Here is a 22,168-nt window from a genome sequence, read left to right as displayed (position 1 = left end):
GCTCAATCACTACATGTCACATGTGCATTTGTATTTTCAGCATGAAAATGGTAAACAGAAATAGGACTTGCAGCGTTAATAGCAGCTCCTTACATAGAAAGACATAGAGCACCGTCTGAGCATAATGCATTTCCTGACCGTTCAAACGCTCTTTTTTATTTTTAAAAGCGGCCATCTCTGCTTGGGCATTTTAAAGCGCATTTTACTCTTTTTCCTCTGAAAGCGTGTGACCTGCATGGCTTCCAGGGATCCATCACTGGGACAGAGCGGCTCTCCTGCAGCCTTGCCGATCGCCGTACGCCTCTTGGGCAGCTCCGCGTCCTCAGCTGCGCCTGCGCGGCCGCCTCCGCCTCTATCCGCAGAGGAGCTCCACCTGCTCGAGCCCAATGGCCAGGCGCTCTGCGAGCTGCAGCCCCTCGGGGCGCCCAGTGCACACATGGTGAGTGCTGTCCAACAGGGCAGGTGGTGAACAGACAGGTGATGGAGCCCTGTGAAGGACCCTGAAAAAATGCGGAGCTCTTCTTGTGGCAACAGCCTGGTGCTTAGTCTTGAGCAACGAGGTGAAACTTTTCCGTGCTTCAGTTCATGCTCCTGTCGCTCTTCCTTAAAAAGGGAGATCCTAACTCCAGCTGTACTCATTTTATTACAGCAGCATTTGTCATTATTCAGCATTTGTTCTTGTGTGTGGTGAAATCTCATGCTGCTGCTCTCTCTATATCTGCTGAATTAGTTTCTGTGTTTTGTTTCATTAGGACTGAGATATTAGCAAGAAGCCAAACCATTCTGTCAGTCTTTTTTTTTTTTTTTTGAGTTACTTTGCTCAAAAATGTTGATTTGTAGTTCTTAGATGTCTTGTTTCAAAGTAAGTGCTCTTTCACTCAAGGATTGTGGTCATTTTAAGGCACTTCACCCTTTGAAGTGTAATAAATGAGAATCAAGGTTGTATTTTCTTCTGTCTGCTTTTGCATAAAATGCTGCCTGTAGAGCTCAATTTCTCGGGGGTAAAGATTGAAGGCTTTAACATGTTATGATTAATTCTACAGTTTGTGAATGGGGTTGCAGCGATTCCAACAATGAATGGTCTTTGAGATCTTTCAGTTTCAAATAAGTGTGTAATTCTTTGTAGAATCTCCTAAGGTTTTTTGTTTTTTTTTCATCTCCTTTAAACAGTTAAAAGGTTTTTTTAGAAGGTGGAAAACAAGAAAACAATTTTAACTAATGAACAATAAATAGATGGTTTTCTTAATATGTAAATTCAAGTTAACTTATAGACCCTAATTCCAGCCGGAATATTTCCTGTTCTAATAATAAAAATAACTGATCAATCTGCATCCTGATTACAGCAGCAGCTAGCACCACTCATACTTTTGTGTGATCACCATACAGATGATTGTTGCCAGCCAGTCAGAAAATGGCCAGGTGCTTCACGTCATTCCTTCTGCCCAGCCAGGAATGGCCCAGGTGATAATTCCTCAGGGTCACCTTCTGGATGTCGCTGGCACTCAGGGTGAGTTGAAACTGTGGGGCATGAGAACTAAATGTATCCCTTGTGATTCTTCTAATTTCTTTATTTTTTTAATGAATCTCTTGTTTGTATGTTTCCTTTCCTTAACCAATGTCAGAAGACCAAAATTCATACTTAAATGATCTGTGTTTTGATTATGAACGTGGTCCACTGTTGGACAAAGCTCTGTGAAATAAGGGTTATTTTGCTCACTTTAGATGTGTCATGGATAAATTGAGAAGTCAAGGACAAAGCTGCTGCTTGTCTTATTTACCATTAATAACTATATTTGTGCTACATCAGAGAACTATCATCAGCTTCAAATTTTTATTATCTTCTTGATTCATTTTTGAGTTGAGGAGTTAGTTCAAGGAATGTAGAGAGGAGAATTCATGTTCTGGTTTGCAACTGAGACCACATTTGGCAAAGCATGTTTTGTGAAGCCAGAAGTGAAGTATTAGGTATAAATTCAGTTCCCCATTCAACAACCATTCAGTGAATGGGTCGTAACTTTCACTTTATTGCCAAGATTTTGCCCTCAGTGTGTAAAGTGCTACATCCTAAGTATGTGTTGAGGTGTGCAACTACAAGCACAAATGTTAAGCTCATCTTGAGAAGCATTCATTATCTTTCTGTAAGCCAGGCTGGATGGCTAAAGGCTATGTACAAGTTTGCATTCACAGAATAAAACTGAAAACTTAGTTGTCATGTTTTGTCAAACTCAGAAAAATACATTAAATTGTTCTGTATCTTCTGGAAGAAAAAAAAAAAAAAATCTCAGAAATTGAGCAAATTCTCCAAATCTGGGTACTACTGAAGTGTTCCTGAGGAAGAAGAGATTAAAGATAAGACTAATGTTTTGGGCTTCAAGTTGTCATTCAGACTTTTTCACTTAAGGCTGGAATATGATTTCAGGATCTTACATTGAAACTGTGCTCCTATGCTAATGCTTCTCATTCTTTCCTCCCTCACTACCTGCAGGGGTGAGACCACTGTTTAGTTAGTGTAGTCTTACATGAGTTTAAGCTGACAGTGAACCTTAAGGGACTGAAGAATTGCTGCTGCTTTTTATAGGCAGTAATTTGTAATGCTAATAGTATTTTTACATTCACATTTTTCATCCTATGTGGTGCTCCCTGTGCAAATAGATCATTTTTGCAGTACTTGAATGCGAATTCTATAACAGTACTACTGATTTTTCTTCTTTTTCAAGGAACTTACTATGTAGAAGACTTGGTAGTTGTTTGGTCTTTGAAATACCATTAGGAAGACTTGTCAGAGATTAAAGGGGAAGGAGAATAGAGTGTAAGAACTTGAGTTTCTCTTACTTGCAGGTAGTGGTAATAGATAAAATGGCATAAACTTCAGAGCAGAGCTTAGGCTCTTGGGAGTGCGTCTGTTTAGTGGGAGCCAGAGCTCCAAGCTTTGAGCCTGAGTGATGTCACACATGTATACATTCATGAATCTTCTGACATGTAGAGGAAATGCTAAGTCATGGCCTGAAACAGTGATTGTGCACCTCGTAGGAAGGTAAGCCCAACCCAGAGGAGCTCAGGTGCATGCAATGCAGTGCACGTGAGTGACCAGAAGGGGTCAAGCCAGGATCTGCTTGTACCCAGACCTCATTTAAGGGCTGGCAGGGGAGGCAAGGGTATCTCGCTGGTTATCCCTGCCTACCTTTGGAAGGGAAGCAGCTTTTTTGCCTTCATTTCTGCGTCCATGGCTGCTGCTTTTGGGTTTGTCCTCATTTATTGCAGTCAAAGACTTTGCCACCCTGCTATTATTGCTGTACTTTCCATCACATGATAGCATTACATGACAGAAGCTGTCTAGCGGGCTGATTTCTGTACTGAGTCAATAACTTACTTCTCTCTCTCGGAACTGGGGAAAGAAGCTTCCATAATTGAAGGGCAAAAATGCCATATCTAAAGAGATCTCTGTTTTATTTATGCTGACACCAAAATATCAAATATCTGCTTTCACAATTTTCTTTTACATTATTGCTTACCTATATGCACGGGCTTCAATACAGTGCTATTTTTTGGCTTACAGATTGCTTCCTGGTTGAAATGTTTGTTGTAATGGTGCATCAGATTTAGTTACCGGAGAGACCTTACATCTTCCACAGTATCAGAAAACAAAACAAAACAAAACAAAAAAAAAAAAAAAAAAAAGGAAATTTTGCTTGTTTAGGTGTTCTTTCTAATTACAAAGTAGTATCATAATCTCCTTTCTTATTTTAAAAGCAACTGCTGTGAGATTTGCAGCAGGATAAAATAGTCAGGCAGTCCTATATGGATTTGCGAAAATGTAAAACAGATTTTAAAGTTCTATGTATTTACTTTGTTATGGGGTCATTAGCAGTAACACAAATACCAAAGTCTGTAAGTACAAACAGCCCTGTCAAGTGTGTTTTCATATGTGTTCCTAGAGCTGCATTTCTCCATAGTTTTTCTTTTGGACATACTCTTATTTCATCTGTTTAAATTTTGCGTGTTGGAGATACAAATGTTTTATTGTAGTTTGTGATTGCTCTCACTCTAAGTTCACATGTTAACCACAGGGATGTTTTATTTTTATAAAGATGCTTCAGAAGAGAAGTGTGGTGATGGGAACTTGCAGACTGTGGCAGTGGCTGCTATAGCAGACAGTGTAAGCAGTTACGTTCTCCATCCACAAGCATCTCTCACCATATCAAAAAAATCAGCAACCAGGTAAGGTCAGGAGTTGAAGAGATTAACAATCACTTTGACCTGCTCCTAGCACTGCTGAGTTTTCTTATACCTATATACTTTTATATCTCAATTAACAAAATTTAACTTAAAACAATTCAGTTATTCTTTAATCCTCTTTGAAATCTAATTTTGTACCCTTGCTAAATGTTGCCTAGTATTTTAATTGTGAATACTGTGGGATTTTTTGGTGGTCATTTCCCCCCTCCCTCCCCCCCCCAAAAAAAAAAGAAAAATTCCTTGTTTTGTGAACTGCGGGTCTGCTTTGTATTGGTTTATACTCCTTTGAAAAGAAGTAGAAGAGATTAGAATAATCCTGGCACTATAACACAAATTATACATATTCAAGCAATATTTAAAATGAAGTGAAATACTCTGTGCATGGATGTCACAAACGTAGTTTGTGTTACAAGAATGATCCTGGAAAGGAGACACTTTTGTACAGACAGGAGGGTAATGCATTTGGGTTTTGGAATGATTGATGTCTTAAGCTGCTGCAAGTATGCATTGTTTCCATTCCAGAATTTAGGGAGTAAAGGAAGTAGATACTGACTTCAAATAGTTATTGCAGCTGTGTTTTGTTTTTGTTGTTGTTGTTGTTTTGGGTTTTGTTTTTTTTTTTTGAGATTTAAGGTATACTAACATGCAGTATTTAACATGCATTGAATATCTGTTTAATCATTCTAATTCTACCATCAGTCTACATAAGAAAGTTTTCAAGATACTTAGTCCAGAGTATTTTACAATATTTTGGCTATTATCATTCAGTATTATGAGAATACTGAATGCTCAGAGACTTGTTGAACGAAGAAGATGGTTATTTAATTATAAAAAAAAAAAGATTAATTATTTTAATAGTCAAAAAGAATATGGAGAAAATGAATCCGAGGTTTTCAAGACAAGTTGATGTAATATCTATAGTTTGGTCATATGCTGTAAGAAGTTATGTAATGCACTGATTTATGTGATAGCAGTAGTTTAGACTAAAAAATCACTTTGAGTGTCTATGTACTGTTATTGCATTTTTATTTTTTGTTCTCCAGGATATTAGAAGACTCTTTTCCCATCCCTCTCCAGCCCTTGCCAACAAATGCACCTGCATGGGCACGTCGCCTCTGGAACTGTGAGGTGAGCTGCAAGAATTCTGACTCAATGTCTTCTGCATCAAAATCCTATTTCATGACAAAAGTAGTGTTTATGGTTATAGAAATGGTGTTCAAGCTTTTGGGTGTTACGAGGTTGACCAGTACTAGTGCTACTAGTAGCACATTTCATGTGTAAAATGTTATAGAATTCCTTTCTTTCTGGGAATGTCCAACTGTCAACAGCTCCTGAAGCATAAGTTGTGCTTCTGAAATCTCTCAGGGCCATACAGTGCTGGGAAAAGCCACTGATCCCTTTTTGCATGTACAATGTTATCAAGTTCATTCATGATACAGAAAATAACTGTTGTCTTCTGCTGAGCAAACTGCTCCTCATTAAACTTTGTGAACTTTGTATTTGGGAAAGGTTTATACTTCTTTTTCTAACTGCACACTAAGAAACCATAAAATGGTCTTTTCCTCCTGTAAATTGTATGGATAATTCACCACACTAAATAGAGAGTTTGCATACATGGTGTAACTGAAAGTCTGTCTTTATTCCCTGTCATGGCATTTGACTTAAACAGAGCTCTCTATTTGCACATTGTTAGATATATAGAAACATCTCTATATGGATGGCTGGGATGATAACTCTAGAATGCATCACAAACCATTTAAAAGGAAAGACAGGATGGGAAAATTCTTGAGATCACCTGCCTCAGTTTCCTGCTACTATACTTTTCCTGATGAATATTAATTTTACTTTCTCTTCATACTTTTTTGAAGGAAAAATCATGCTATCTTATTCACTTCTTCAGATTAAAGTTTTTTCCTGTTGTTTAGGCTACTGATTACTAGAAATTGCAGCTGTGAGGGACTTAGAAATGCAGTTTATTTCCTTATCCTTATGATTTTTAACTGAATGTGTAAATATCCCTTCTTTTGTTCTGTCTTTTATTTCATACAAATGATATTGTCCAATATGTCTACTTAGACATTCAGAGGTCAGAAAATTAGTACTATTAGTTCTTCCATGGTGGAGCCACTCTAGGTGGCTGGTTAGTTGTTGAACTCCAGTAAGATGTATAATTGTTGTTACTCTGATGCATGTTTTCCCATTTTGACATACTTGTAGCTTATTTGAGTCATTTATTGCTGGTTTCATTTTATGGGAGGACTTGTATTACAGTCTGCTGTATCTATCTGAGTCTTATAAGAAACTTCATCTGTTGTATTTAAAGTTCGCAGCAGCCACAGTAGTGTAAGAGTTCTTATTTTAAAGAAAAAGGTGAAATAGTGTCTGGTTGAATGTCTGCTTGTCTGTTCTGAGAATGTAAGCATCTTTTTCTGCTGAAATACTGGCTGTATGCATTAATCCACTCTGTTCCCTTAAAAAAGTAAGAAAATAACTTATCACTGTTCTCCCAGCAGAATTCAGGCCGTGGAGGAGTAATCCAAATTCTCTTCCTCCTTACATGTGCCCAGCAGAGCTGCTTTGCTGAGTTTAAGTCTGTTACACAGTCCTTGTAAATCCAGTGGGAGCTGCTCAGATGCACATGTGTTTTTATGGGCACAGAGTCAGCGGGGTTTTGAGGTGCCATTTGTGTTTGCTGTGTTGGTGTTTTGCAGAACCCATTATTACGAATAACGGGATAGAAGTATACAACAGGATAGGAGGGTCCAAGTACAATCTGGGGATCTGGTGGAGAGAATGCTGTACCTTTAGTCCAGTCATTCTTGGTGCAGAGCATTGCGTTAACTCACAATTGCACTTTCTTAGTCAATTTTCAGGATAGAAACAAGCTTAAAGCGTGTGAATTTTATAGAAGGTATCAGCAAGTGAGGCCATGTCATAGCCCAGTTACATACTGCCCGTAATGTATCCCAGGGTGTTGCCAGGACAGGCTCTGAAGCACGGTCAGTACTGCAGGTGCAGGCAAACAGAGAACAGTAAAAGCTGCAACTGTCCAAAACTGGCACTATGTTCTGTGCTTCAGGCTGGTTTCCTGGCTGCTTTGCAATGCTCAGTTTACACTTGCAGTGCCTAGGCAGTGTAATGCTTCTGGCATCCTGCTGCTGCTACTTCAGTTGAGAGAAACTGCGGTCTTAATGTATGTACTTCAGTGTATGTACTCTAGCTGAGTTGAGGTCAGGGAAGAGAAAAGGAATTCTTTTTTTTTTTTTCTCTTGAACCTTGGATGGAGTTAAAGGGTTAAAGAGAGGTTATTACTTTGTTAACAAAAAGTAGATTTTTTTAAAAAAAGGCTATAGAAAAAAATGTAATTAAAGTTTTCAGTGGTCTGATCAGAATGCATTTCCAGCATGTGTCAGCATACTGAAATAAGGTATAATTAAAAGTACATTAATTAATCAATGATGCAAAGCTAAATTTGTTTGGAACAGATGGTCTCGTGTCCATTACTTGCTGCTTGGGAAGCTCCTAGGAAGTGGGGAGCCTATGTGCTATGTGATTTTCTTTCACTGCCATGCATGTTTTGGGAAGATGTTCTATTTTGTGCAGAAGCGAAGCTAGAACAGGAGATGGGGCCCTAACTTGTAATTTCTGCGTAAGTTCTATACATTTTCTCTCATCTCTCAAGAATAGTCAAAGACCTGTTTAGAGTGACCAGATAAGGAAGGCATGGTAAGATAATTGCTGATTATTCAATATTTGCAATTCCTCCTGTGAAAGGGGATAAATCCTAGGTCTCTGTAAAGATACTGCTGTATCTTTCAAATTATTTCTGTCCATTTATGTTACGTATAATCTCTGACTAAGCAATTACTAGTGTTTCTTCCTCTCTGCAGCTGTGTGAATGCAGCATATGCAGATTGTTTTACGTACCAGAATGGTGTGCATGCAGCTATGTGAGCAGCAGGTACCACAGACCAGCTCTTGCCACCAGCATGTGCATACCCTTATCCTACTGGGCTTGTGCCAGCAGCAGTGCTGCCCCGCTTCATTTGGAAGGAGTTTGTTTGCTCTTTGTTGACTCAGTTAACCACAGGCACTTTTTTCTCAGGAGGTAGTTTTATGCAGTCACTGGTATTTTTTTGAGATAATAATCTTAGAGAGATACTGCTGTTGCTTTTGTTTTATGTATTGAAACACCTGTCTGCTGTATTTTTGAAAGTGGCAAAAGGGATCCATCAGGTGCTAGTATTCATTCACCATCGGTTTGCCCCACAGTTATGCTGTAAGCTGGCAGACTGCTCTGGGTTATTGTCAGCTGCTTGGTGTCCTGATCCTGTGCTGCAGGTGAATCAAAGTGAGAATTATGTTCTGGGTTCAGATGGAAAGCTTGCTGCTACCCCGGTGCTGTCAGTGCTTGCTGGGTGGCCCTGGTGTGCCAGCACTGAACCAAATGAGATGGATGGCTCTGAGTGGCTGAACAGCTGTTAAAGGAGGTGCTGCAAAGTCAATGCATCGTTTGTCACTGGTTTTTTTTGGCCTTCCATGGAGTTAAATCTAGATGCAATTTTTCTGGAGTTGCCCACTGCTTAGAAGAGGTCACTGGAACCATAGCTGTTATCCAGTGGCACGTCTTGTGTTTGTATATGACTTTGAGAATTGAGAGTGCCTTGAAGCTTTGGAAGGGATTATATGAGATGTTCAATTCAGAGAATTGAGTGAGTGGGTGAGGCAGTTGCTGGTGTTACAAGCTGCAATGGAGGTGTATTCTGCTCCAACTCAGAGCTCTGTGTGTCCACTGAAGCAGATACTTTTTAGCAGATACATTTACATTACAGTTTTTAGCACTTCAGAGATCCTCTGTGGCATCATGTGAAAATATTCACCTAAGTTGAATTTGTTGGGGAGGTGACTGCAGATAGAAGTTGTCCTCTGTAAATTAGTGTTGTCAGTAACTCTAATCTTTCCTGGGGTTTTTGTGTGCTTAGGGTCTGATGCCAGTGGAGACTGCTCTGGTACGAGGTGCTAGGTACTATGGTAACTGTGCTTGTGAGGGTACTAGTGTGGGGGAAAATGTACAAAACACCAAAAACCTGAGCCTGTGTCCTCACGTGCGGAGTCCCTGACTGCTTTTGCTTTCTTGGGTAATGCAGAGCAGTCAGCTGGGTGAATAACCCTATTATTTCACCTCCTTTCCATGCAGAAAATTGGGGACTCATACCGCGGCTATTGTGTGAGCGAGACAGAATTAGAGAGTGTTCTAACGCTACACAAGCAGCAAACACAAAGTGTGTGGGGGACGCGCCAGTCTCCAAGCCCGGCCAAACCCGCCACACGGTTGATGTGGAAATCTCAGTATGTCCCATATGATGGGATCCCCTTTGTCAATGCAGGTAACTAACTTCTTTTGTTTTAATAACTACTTTGAAAAAATCTCAACGTCCGTTGCCAGCTGGCCATGAAGAAGGATCCTTGTGTTGTTCCTTAGTGTCAGTAAGCTCAAGGCATGAACAAAACAGAAACCAACCAACAAAAAAGCAGCTTGGGTACCTGTATGCCACAGTGTGAAGGAGCTTGTTTTTCTGAAACACAAGTTTTGTTGTGAGTGTTTCTTTCTCCTTGTTGTTTAGAAATAAATTACTTCAGTACCATTTGATGGCGGTTCTTGTGAATGAGCTCTTTAGATGGAAGTTCCATCTGCTCTGCCGAGACTTGGAGTTTCTCATGAGGGTGAGAGCTTGTTCCAGTATTCTTGCCTAACTTGGAGATCCTTGGAAGAGTCTGTTCCATGGCATCCAACATGGTATTTAAACACCCCTCTTTAAAACAGAAATAAAAAATAAGTTAAAAAAGAGCATCAACATTTGTCAGCAGACAGTTTTTTTTAATGACTGTGTAGGCTTTACAGATTGGTAAATACATACTTAACTCACGCAATGCATATGTGAAATTAAGTTCATTCAAATTAAATTTAATATGCTTTAATTGTCACATGTGAATGTGTGGAGCGTAGGTTATATGCTTTTTTTTTCCAAAAGTAAATGAGGAAGTGAAACATTCCCCCCAACTTGATAGCTTCAGCCAAAAATTGTTAGGTATAAGAAAGCTGAAAACAAAACCAAAACAATCTGTACTTTTATCAGCACCCTCTCTAAATGCATTTGAGACATATTTAATTTTCTGTAAGATCTGATTAATAAATGCATAAATATCTCACCCCGTGGTGAGATATTTAGAACAAAAGCACATAGGCTATTTCTTCCTTTACGTGCTGCAGACTAGTAGAGACTGATGTTTAAGTTGTAACATTTTTAACTTTATTTAGACTCCTGTACAAGCACTATGTATATGTAGTGTGTTATGCATAATGTGTTGTCTTTCCAATGCATTTACGTATAGAATTTAAACCGTCTACGAAGAATGTTCATTAAAAACCTTTTAGTTCTATAGAGCAGAGGCTGGAAATATGGTTTACTGAACTGCTGTTAAATCCCAGATAACTAAATTCTCAATAGCGCAAGAGAAAAGTCTTGCTCTCAAGGTATTTCCTCATTTCTGCCTAAGTGGAATTGGTTTGTAATGCCTTCCCCACTGTGATTCTGCTTATGTTGTGGGGAAATGAAGTAGAAGGGGAAAGGCTGGATTGTTCCCTATATATTGTAAAACATGAACTAATCATCAAAATCTTGATTCATAGTCATCTTAGGAATTGTAGATAGCTGATACCTTTGTAAAAAATAAAAAATAAAAAAAAAAATCAGTAGATTTTGAGATGCACATTAGTAAGAACTAGTATAAAGGTCTTGAAATCTTTTCAATCTTAGGAAATTGTTGTTTTGTTTTGTTTTTTTTCTTTAAAGGTAGGATATCTGTTTATTATACGCAGTTGCCTCTTTTAAATTTCCCTTCTCTTTATATGCACTGATGTGTATATGTTTTTAATTAAGATTACACTCTCAGGCAGTAAATCATTGAGTGTCCAGTGGAAACACCTCATGTTGCTGTAGTGATACCTTAAAAAGGTTTTGGTTATATCATTTGCTGTATAGGCAGCTCCCTGCCTGTGTACTGGAATATGTAAATTATATGTAATAGATAATGTGATATGGGAGAGGTGCAAGTTCTATACTTGACCATGAACACCTTGTTATGCTTATTAACACTTCTGTAAGTAGCATGAATGGAATAAGCCGTGTATTGGAATGAGGTTAGAGTGAAGCAATCTTTGTTTAAGCCTGTCTGTATTCATGAGAGTATGCCACACTGAGGCAGTGTTATTTAACTGATAAGGTAGGTCAGATTTGCAAGTAAGAATTTTTAGGGCTGTATGGTCCGATGTACTGATTAAAGACCTTTGCTTTTAGCTGTGAGGTTTTTCTTGGTTACTTTGGAGATTCTGTCTCTTATTTGTGTTTATTATGAACACTGTTCTCCTTTGGTAACTAGTAAGGGTTCTCATATTGTAAAATACTTGATCAAGTCAGAACCTCATCTTTTGCCCCTATGTGTTTTCGAGAGCATTGTGAAGTGTAACCTCTTTAGGAAATGCTTTCAAAATGCTCCACATTCCTCATGTGCCGTGAAAGAAGCATTTGCAGTGTATTTGAACACTTGCTACATTTGAGCGTTCTGTTGTCTAAACAGTCTGATGTTAAACAGAAATAACTTTTTCAGAGTTTTTGTCTTTTCTGTATTTAATGTTTTACTATAATGACTTCTGTGGTTGCTTGAATAGAGTGAATTATTTTCTGTTTCCAGGAAGCAGAGCCATTGTAATGGAGTGCCAGTATGGGCCAAGGAGAAAAGGGTTCCAGTCTAAAAAAGCTGGTGAGCAGGAAAGCACTTCTGGCTATCTGTACAAAGCCACTTGTCCAGCAAGGTAAGGACTGGCTATAAAGTTACTTGCCATTCTAAGAAAACATGCTTCTTGTGAGCCTTGACAGCATGCAGTTTGGAGGTAGTAGCTGATATCATGCAGTGTGGTTTCTAGCTTGGTGCCCTTGATAGTTTGAGGGAAGGAGGAAATACTGTGTGGGGCTGAGACTTGACAGGTTGCTGATGTGCAAAGTACCAAAACATCAGTACATGAACTACAAGAGGAATCACTGGAAAATAATGAGGACATCATATGGTGGTGTCCTTTAGTGACCATATTTGATCCTAAGACAATGTTGTCTTGTTTTTCCTTCAAGCTTTTAACTGCAATTGTATCAGTAAATCATCTGAATTTAGCAGATCTTCTATTTATAGAAGAAGTTACAGTTCTTCCTGTTCAATGGGGACTTCCTTTTTATTCAACTCCAGTGTTTTCTATTCTTTTTGTATCCTTGAACACTCTTTTGGGTTTCAGTGCCACACTTATTCCCTCCTTATAGATGTTAGGGTGTGCTTATCTGGATGGGTGCAGTTAGATATATGTTCAGCTCACGTTTTGGGCATGGAGGCAACTCCAACATGTCCAGAAATGGTGTTGTGCTTTTACTCTACTGAGGGAAAGAAAATTTTTGCTGAGGTGCATAACTCTGGCTAAGTGACTTCCATACTGGATCAGGCATATGTGTATAAGTACTCACCTGCATCTTTTTCGCTGTTAAAAGATCTTCAGTTCTCTTAGAAGGTCCTCACCCCTTGAAACGCTGCTTGATTTTTATTTTTATTTTTTGCCGTGATAGTATGTGATATGAAGCAAGTGGGAATTTTGCCTTCGCATTGAAGGAGACTTCTTTCTTCTGTTTCCTCTTATTCTCCCCATGGAAGGATCTATATTAAAAAAGTTCAGAAGTTTCCGGAGTACAGAGTTCCTACTGACCCTAAAATTGACAAGAAAATCATAAGAATGGAGCAGGAAAAAGCATTCAACATGCTGAAAAAGAACTTGATAGAGGCTGGTGGTATCGTCAGGTGAATTTTGCACTTTTTTTTCTTTATATTGAGAAATGATTCAAAAACACCAATATTTTGCTTGATTTTCTTTATGTCCTTGATTGCTTTATTTAGTCTTATTGACATTGTGGGATTGTTTGTTAATAAGACTCATGGCTCTGGATTATTTTTTTTAGTAAATGGGTTATCTTGAATCATAGGGTGTGAGAGGACCCTAAGCTCAGAAGAACTGAATCTTTCAGCTCAGGAGGTCACTCTAACTGTTTCATTTGTAATTGTCAGGCTTTATCCTCAAAAGATTTATTTTGCTGCCTTTGCTTGAAAATTATAGAAACTTTCCTCCTTGCCAGGTGGTATGTGCAGTTACCCACTCAGCAAGCCCACCAATATCACGAAATGGAAACTTCCTGCCTCCCTTCTTCACCCTCCCATTTTTCTGCTGCTTTTCCTGAGGAGGAGGAGGACGTTGTTAGAGATGAGAACTGTACTCTGCCTTCCCGCCTTCATCCTCAAGTGGCAGACAAGATCCGAGAACTGGTGTCTCAAGGGATAGAGCAAGTCTATGCAGTGAGGAAGCAACTGAGGTACGGAGCTGTCTGTCAGTGTTCTTAGTCTGTGCTGTGTGTGGTTTTGAATTTGATTAATTTGATTTGTAAGTAAACGGCGTTACTGATGCATAACTGAATGTATTTCCAACATGTTATTAGAATCTCTTTCTTTTTTAGGGATTTTGTCTTCTCTTTCCATTTTATTGTAGACTGCTGTTAAGAGCTGCTGTCATCTTTAAAGTTTGTTGAGCAGATGGATATTTTTTAATTCCAACACCAGAGCAGATGCATAGAAAACTGGATCCAAATATCTTTTATCTTGCTCTTATATTGTCATTGCAAGCTGGAGAGGGAGATGGTAGCAGCAATTGTAACAAGTAAATAGCACAATGGATCTAAAATATGCATATTTTTATTTTAATATTTTTGTTCTTTAACATGACAGAAAGTATGTGGAAAGAGAATTATTCAAACCTGATGAGGTGCCAGAGAGACATAACCTATCCTTCTTTCCCACTGTGAACGACATCAAGAACCACATTCATGAAGTGCAGAAGTCCCTGAGAAATGGTGATGTGGTATATAACTCAGAAAGCATTCCAGCAACGGTATGTTGGCCCTGGTGTTTCTTTTCAATTTTTGGAGTTTAATACTGCAAGTCTTTTAACTTTTAGTTGCATTTCAGAATTCTCTGACATCCTGTTTTCAGCACCAGTATTTTCAGTGGAATCTCTTGCTGATCAAAACTGAATTAAAAGTGAATAAAACCTTTTGGCCATATTCAGTATTTATCTCATCAGCATTAAATGGCTATTAGTTAAGTGACACATGCAGCACTCACATGATGACTGCATGAACTTCTGATGAAGGCATGCATCAGAAAGCTGCTAATGGTTTTATCTGGTTGCTGTAAAAGTTACTTCTACTTTTTCAAGTCTGAAAAGTCTGAATGAAATCTGCCTCAGGTGCAGCCTAAATTAGCACTTGTACAATTCTGTGAGTGAACCTTCTAGCAAGTTAAGTAAGTCTGAATAGATACTTCAGAGTGTTGAGTAACTCTTACATGTTGTTCCTTAAATTTCTTCCACCTATTAAGTGCTAAGAAATGTACAGTGATCCTAGTTTTTCCAGTCATTAGGTTTAAAATCAGCTTTGCTAAATTATAGTGTTAAGTAATGCTGTGTCTTTGGGGTTTTTCCACTCTCCCTAAACTACGCTGGGCTAAGGTGAGTGGGCGATGTTTGTTGGCCAAATTGTGGTTTGGCTGTTTTTTTTTGTTGTTGTTGTTTAGTTCAGAGTCTTCAAGTTTTTGTAAGATTACTATAGCCTTCTTGGTATAGTGCATGTTTAAAAATAGTTTGCAGTGCATGTTTAAAAATAGTTTGCAGTATCTTTAATTTTATTTTAAACCAAGAACTTCGAAAATGCAGTTACTTAAAAAAAAAAAAAAGGCATAGTTTCATACACTATTTTCTTGCATGTTCTGAATTGAGCCTGTGTTTCTGCAATAGAAAAACTTTAACTCTTACTGACAACTGTGATCTTATTTTCAGCTACAGTGGACCACAGATGGTGGGAATGTTCTCACAGAAACAGTGACTGTTACGTTTGCCTCACCACCTTCCAATGGTAGGACTGTATTAGTAACTTATCTCCAGAAATTCAGTTTCTGTCCTGTTGTGTTTTTGTCACTCAACTAAATTAACAAGAATTATTTTAGAACTATTTCTCTTTTGAGGCAGGAAAGGGCATGTTGTGTTGGTTGTTTTTTTTTTTGTACCGACTGCACAAACAGAAAAAAATGTGTAATCTTAATGTAGTTGACAGAATTATAAAAGCTTTAAATTTGTCTTTTACTTTGCATCCTCAAGCAACTGAAGTTTTTTGTGGGATGATTATTTTCAAAGTGCGGTTTGCCTTGGATGGAGGTGCTGATAACACCTGTTATTAGAGAAAATGACATTCATATCAATCAGGGCACACAGCTGGGACCAACTGGGTACTTGAGTTCCTTGTTGGTCTGTGCTTGGCACATGCTGACAGTACCTTGCTAAAGGGGACTCGTGCATGTTGGGAGTCCTGCTTCTCAGGAATTCATTGTTAATGATTATATTAATGTGTGAAGTCAAAACAGCATCTCTTTCAAGCAATTGTTCAGCCAGATAACAAGACTTCCTCTCACTTCACTGCAAAAACTGTATAGATTTATATTGAAATTTATTTTATCCATGTATTTTAGGTTTTTTTGCAGCTAAGTACACTATGCTTTCTTTCTAGCAAGTGCTACTCTCACTTCAAAACATTTACTAAAACAAATAAAGGTGTTTGTGAATAAATCTAAATGCCACCCACATAGTTAGGATTGCACATAGGTTGAAGTGCTCCACTGGATCATGGTGTCTGATATTAAATTTAAAATGACATTATTCTCTCCTTTTTGCCTAGATTTCAAGTATATTTCTATTTCAAGGATATTTTGCCCAGTGTGGCATGAAAGAACTTCCCTGGATGTTTGTGGATGCTTTTCCCATCTGTTGTTTAACAAAGATATGTTAAGAGACTCATTAGAGAAGTTGATGGCTTTAGCAGGGACGTGACTATAGCAAGGTGGATGAACCTAATTATCTCCACACATTCCATTAAGAAACTTGCAGCATTATCTTAATGTTATTAATCTCAGTAGCACTGCTGGCTCATTTTCTCATTTATCTGGAATGTGGTGTTTAGTACTTTTCCAGACAGCTTGTAGAGAGTTCTATGGGAATCAAAGGTGCACTGTCACAATTGTCATAATTAAAGATCTGTTTAAGTCAGAACTTACCCTCCTCTGTGGTTCTTGCCTGAAGAAATCTAGACGCGTTTGGACTTCTTTCCTCTTTGGCCTTGTCACTCCCTGATCTATATTTTTTTAAACCCCCTCGAAGTCTAGCTCACTGGCAATTTCTCTCTTGAGCAATATTGTGTACACCAGTGCATTAGTAATTAGTAATAAGGCTAAAGTTGGGCTTCTGTTTTGTTTCTGAACTCTTATTATAGTCTTTGCTGCAAAAATTGAACAGAAAAGTGTCCTGTACACTTACAGCTCTTAAGGCAAGAACTTCAGTGTTGACAACTGTCAGAGTACAAAAGGTAAATTTTTAGGCTCAATTTGAATAATGTTTTGTTTTTTTAAGGAAGTCTTGTTTTTTAGAAAAGGAGTTTGCAATTTGCAATATAAACAGACTTACTGTGTTTAAGCTTGCACACCTGTGTTAATATTTGCATTACTGTGCTTTTATGGAGAGACAAAATGGTGGTTCCAACAGCTGTGACAGAGCTGAGCAGGGCTAATTTTTTGATACAAACTATCTGAATGCTGATGAAAGTTCATCTTTCACAGATATCTGATAGACTAACTTGCCTTGAAAAACTATGTAAACATCCATTCAGACAGGTGCTGACTTCAGAGGAGGTTACAGTGTTGGATGTGTTTGGTTTTCTGCACGTGTGCACCAGTTCAGTGAATATAAGCAGATAATCTAATTCCAGAGTATTTTGTTTCCAATTAAATTTATGTGAGGATGAGTCCATACACACTGTAAACACAATTATAATAAAAGTCTACACGAAAAAAGAAGCCCACTTTGAAGAAATCAGTACTTGCTCAAGAATATTAAAATGTAGCAAGGGAAAACAGCACTGGCTTCTCAAACTACTGTTTGTGTATGTTTTTTATTTCAACTTGGATAAATTTGTTCATGTACAGCACCAAAGAAACCAAGCAATAACAGAATTAAACCCCAGATGTTTGTTTCATTGTCTGTGCAGAAGTCCATACCTCTGTCTAGAGTTCTAGGCATATGAGGAATATCTTCATCATAGAATACTGCTTTTTCTCTCTTTACTACTAGGTGTAAAAATCACTGTCAGAATTCTTAAGTCTGTTTCCTTTTACATCTCTCGTGAAGTATGCTGACAAGTGGAGTAGAATACCACGGATGTGTTTAACTTCTGGCATTCATACTGAATATCCATGTAGTGTAAGGACTGAGTAGAATTGGATTTGATCTATTGGATTTGTACCTAGGCTTATCCGTGTAGAGTACAGTCTCAGAAAAGAACTTCCTACACATGAATATTCACATATTCATATGGGATCTCTGTATAATATTAAAAAACACTAAGTCTTTGGAGTGGTTGTATTCAAGAAGACTTAGACCGTATGTTATTGTCAGTTAGGATAAAGAAATTGAGCTTACAATTCATTATGTATAATGAGAAACATATTTCAAGTTGCTTAGATGGATGGAAGCTTTGTGTGATTTTTTTTTAAATTTTTTTCTAGAGAGCTTTTTGAAATTGTTGATTCTCATTTTTTTCCCATTCCATAGATTAATCCACATGCACATGGCAATCTCTTCTTTCATAGTTACAGCAGTAAAACTGCAAAACAGAAATTTGAGCAGTAATATAATTGTGCCTGTATACAACTTAGCTAAAAAGTCCTGGGTATCTCAAACAGGAATGGAATAATCCTACTGAAATTGTTTTTGCAGAAATTGCTGCAAATCTTGATTTCCCCAAGTCTTAAGGAAATAAAGACGATTATTTTTGCTCTAAGTAAGAATTTGAAGAATACAATGGAATCTCTAGGCATCAGATAAATGGACTTTCTTTAAAATTACACCTGATGTGTGCATAGTGCATAGTTTTCCTAATTCTACAAATATGCTTTGGAATGAATGAGAAGACTTGCTGGATTTTCTGTGTGTGTTTCTATTTTGGAAGCCAACCTTTTAATGCCTGCCTGTTATTGAGCCCTTACTGAAGGTGCCTGGGTGGTCACATTATTAGATTGCTGTTTTGATAGAAATGTTTCAACTTTTATTTTAGAACTAGGAATACAACACACAGAGTAGGGAGCAATTATGTTGCTGTTCAGAATCACTTCTTTTTCATTTGCAATAGGTGTGCTATCTTCCTATGATGTTTTTTTCTTGTAGCATCCAAGCTCTTCTGCAAAAGAGAAGAGCGTGTATGTATATACATGTCTTAACTACATCTATATTGAGATTTAAAGGGCTTGGCTTGTTCCATTCACAGGGGAGGTTTTAAACGAGGAGGAAACAGTTCTAACAGTCTACTTATTGTCTGTGGTACTGCAGGAAGCTCACCAGGGGAGTCAGTCATCACCAAAGCAGAATCCAACCAGAGTGCGGAGACCTTGCTATCAGAAAAAGCTCAGCTGTTATCTTCTCTTTCTTCACTTCAGCCCAAGATATTTGCACAATTTCAGGTATGGTCAAGTTTTTTAGAGAATGTCAGGTGTTCTATGCTGGAAGAACTGAAGGAAACTATCAAGTAGAACTGAAGGAAACTATAAATATCAAGTTTCCTCTCAACTAGTGATCTCAAACACTGGCTGTGAGGGAATATGGACTTAGAAATAGCTCTCAAGTCCTACTTTGGCCTTTCTTATATTGCACAACTGGCATCTAGCTGTAGTGCAGGAGATCCCTCTGCATTGTAGTCTCTTTGTGAAGGCAAAACCAAGAAGGTGTGGGAAGTGATTTTCTGCCCCAAATCAATCACCTTAGTAGTTAATGACTTTCCAATCATTTCATGATGACAATGCTGCAAAGTTGAGGAAGAATATGTCAGTCATATTCCTTTTAAATCTTTCTCCAGCCTTATAAGGGAAAATCTGTTAAAATCCTAAAACTGCTCCCAGATCAGAAATGTAAGACTTCCAGATTGAAAAGGTGAAGTGCAAGGCTAAGATTACCACGCTAAAAGAGTTTCTTCTGAAGTTCATCTTGCTTCAAACCTGTCACTCTTAACTGTCTTTCCTAAGCTACCGTTGTATCTCCTGAAGGTCATAATCTCTTCCATAGAAATATGACCTGCAGTGAAATGTTGTTCTGCTTGCTGTTTGCTTCTCCTTCTGAAAGTAGCCACCTTGGCTTCACCCCACTATCCTTTAAACCAATATACTTACCTTTTAGTGTACATCCGTCATGGGAATAAACATGTATTGAGGAAGGATTTGAAACTGAATATCTGTCCAAAATTAGATTTTTATGGTCCTTAGTAGTTTTCTAGATGCTGCTGGACACCACTGTCTGCTATGTTTCCTGAAACAAGTATAATCTACAGATGCTGAAGTTGACTCTTCAAAAGAGATGATGTATAGAAGGTCAGAACCTATCCAGTTCCAGCACTGCAAAATGTGTTATTAAATATAAATCTCTTCTGCTTTAAATGCTATTATATTTGTACTTCTGCTTTCTCTTTCATAGGGATTACAGATGCAATCAAACTTTACCTCCACAAATGGATCAACAGCCCTGATAGCTGTAAATAACCATTCCCATTCCAATTCTGCAAGTCTCTTGGATTCCATAGAGAGTGCAGTAACCAACCATCCTCCAGTACTTGGCCAGGGGCACAGTCTGCAAAAAGGTGCTGGCCTAGCACAGCACAGTGCTGCTGCCTCTGGTTTTGGGACTTCTGCCACTGATCAGAATCTTGTCACCATGGGCCATCTGGTAGCACTTGACAGGGAAGGGGACTCCAGAAACCTAGAAGGAGGAATCCAGGAAGTTCTCTTGGGAGATGTACAGACTATTCCAGTACAGATTGTGGAAAGCCAGCCTGCACTTAGTAAGTTGTACTCTTCCCAATGCACGTAAATATAGACAGTACACTGGATTTTATTCTGTGTGTCCTAAAACAAAGTAGATAAATGTGCTGATTAAGGGGAGCTCCAGTATTGGTTTGTTTCAGCTGATTCTAATTAATATTTACTGTAAAACCACAACAGCTGTAAAATATATTTATGTAATTTTTGCTATTAAAATAGAGACTTAGTTGAACTACTTGCCATCACTTTCACTGACAAAATACCAGCCTGTTAAGTGCTGTTTTACTCCGAATCCCAACATTTAGCTAAAACGCTCATTTTCAAATATACAATTTTGTTAGGAGCAGTAAGCATGTAAAGTAACAAATACTGAATTTGGTTAGGAGTCTTTGGTTAGGAAATAAATGTTTTTTCAGGTCTTTTAAATCACTGCTAGGATATTTCACTGTGGCAGTATTCTCAAAGTTAAATGTAAGAGTTCTTCTCTTGGCTGTATTCAAAGTTTTTTGTAGCTTGTCTTCTTCCTTGTTATAATAGGGTTTCACTGTTCTGCTGAGAAACTTTTACTTCTGGGTAAAGGTTATTTAAGAGAGGCTGTCAAATATACCTCCTTCACTCTGTTGTTTAGCCCATTTGTGCAATCAAGATGTAGATGCCTTTCAAATAATAGTTAATATTTAATATACGTTTTAAAATACTAGTTTACATACAAAAATTTAGCCAAATACAAAATTTAAATCATACAACAGCAGGAACTGCACTTGCTGTTCATCTGGGATTTCCTTTTACTTCTGCTCAAGATCTTAAACTATCATCATCATCTGGATTTGGAAATTGTGAGGATATTTGTGCCTTTCCTAAGTTAGGTGGAAGATTTGCTCATAAAATGCACCAATCCTCCTCTTTGCTATTCCAGTGTCAGATTTCTTTGTCTGAAGATCAGGAGGACAAAAACAAATCTGTATTGAGGAGAAAGTAATGTTACAGATGATTTGGATGAAATGCTCACCAGTTCAGTCAGTGATTATTTCAAAATGCTTTTTCCCTCTGTGTGTATACATGCACTTAGTTGAAGTTATTTTGTATTTTCTAGCCTTTCTCTTATCTAAAGTGGTAACTTAAGAATAAGCTATTTCCTGATGAGAACATACGTGCAGTCACTAAACAGTGGCCAGTCATGCCTGACGTTTAGGTCATTCTTTAAATCAACATATTTTATTGTTTATTTGGTAAGCAACAATGTCTTTTTCTTTTAAAATGCATACAGTCATTGGAGCTGAAGTGTTATCAGTGGTATTTGGACTTTAATATTTTGTTTCATTCTGTTTTAAGATGAAGATACTACAGAGGCTGGTATCTGTATGAGCCAAGTTAAACAAGAGCCAAGAGAAAAAGCACTGTCTGTGGAGCCAGATAAAACCAGAGACTGCCAGAGATCTTCCTCTGTTTAAATCTGTGAAGACTCTAAGGATTTTTCAAATCAGAGGACTCTAAATGCCTTGGGAAGAAAGGCAGGTACTCTTAAAATAATGCCTTTTTTTTTTTTTAAATGGTACTGTGACATTCAGACTGGGCATATTTTACAATAGTTCTGACAGACAACTATTTTGATTTACAACTGATGTGACTCACTGCCAATTCCAAATCTATTCACTTACCGGGTGAAACAACACCTCTCTCTTCTATTTTATGTTTTGAGTAATTTGAATGCTATCCAAATGGTCCATTTTGGTCAGCATTTCTGCAGGTCTTCCACAGTTAGTTTTAGAATGTGGATTAAAATGCTTGATTTGCTTTTCTCCTTGAGACCATGAACTGTTACAGCGCTACGCAGTCCACAGAATCTGCCAGCTCCCAGACTCTGGAATCCAACAACAAAGCTCAT

General features: G+C 38.0%; 1 protein-coding gene across 3 annotated transcripts in view; it reads left to right on the top strand.

The window, feature by feature from the left end:
* CARF (calcium responsive transcription factor) overlaps window positions 1-22,168 on the top strand; it is a 26,410-nt gene extending 4,242 nt beyond the window's left edge. The window contains exons 2-15 of one of the 3 annotated variants that reach the window (XR_016468352.1): window positions 224-439; window positions 1,387-1,507; window positions 4,089-4,218; window positions 5,280-5,364; window positions 9,434-9,623; window positions 11,989-12,109; window positions 12,988-13,131; window positions 13,464-13,697; window positions 14,107-14,269; window positions 15,215-15,290; window positions 18,806-18,936; window positions 19,940-20,303; window positions 21,616-21,798; window positions 22,091-22,168. Coding sequence is in view for 2 of the 3 variants with exons in the window: in XM_090144191.1 (XP_090000317.1) it covers window positions 236-439; window positions 1,387-1,507; window positions 4,089-4,218; window positions 5,280-5,364; window positions 9,434-9,623; window positions 11,989-12,109; window positions 12,988-13,131; window positions 13,464-13,697; window positions 14,107-14,269; window positions 15,215-15,290; window positions 18,806-18,936; window positions 19,940-20,303; window positions 21,616-21,734 (2,082 nt within the window). In the remaining variant the exon portion in view is untranslated. Of the gene's footprint in view, window positions 1-223; window positions 440-1,386; window positions 1,508-4,088; window positions 4,219-5,279; window positions 5,365-9,433; window positions 9,624-11,988; window positions 12,110-12,987; window positions 13,132-13,463; window positions 13,698-14,106; window positions 14,270-15,214; window positions 15,291-18,805; window positions 18,937-19,734; window positions 19,837-19,939; window positions 20,304-21,615; window positions 21,799-22,090 lie in introns of those variants that run through there. The other 2 variants (XM_090144191.1, XM_090144192.1) reach the window with 2 other exon arrangements.

The sequence above is a fragment of the Phasianus colchicus genome, chromosome 7 (genome assembly GCF_987193195.1).
Source record: "Phasianus colchicus chromosome 7, bPhaCol1.hap1.1, whole genome shotgun sequence".
Classification (NCBI taxonomy): Eukaryota; Metazoa; Chordata; class Aves; order Galliformes; family Phasianidae; genus Phasianus; species Phasianus colchicus.
The sequence above is the reverse complement of the archived record's forward strand: the minus strand, read 5'-3'. Positions and strand labels throughout refer to the sequence as shown.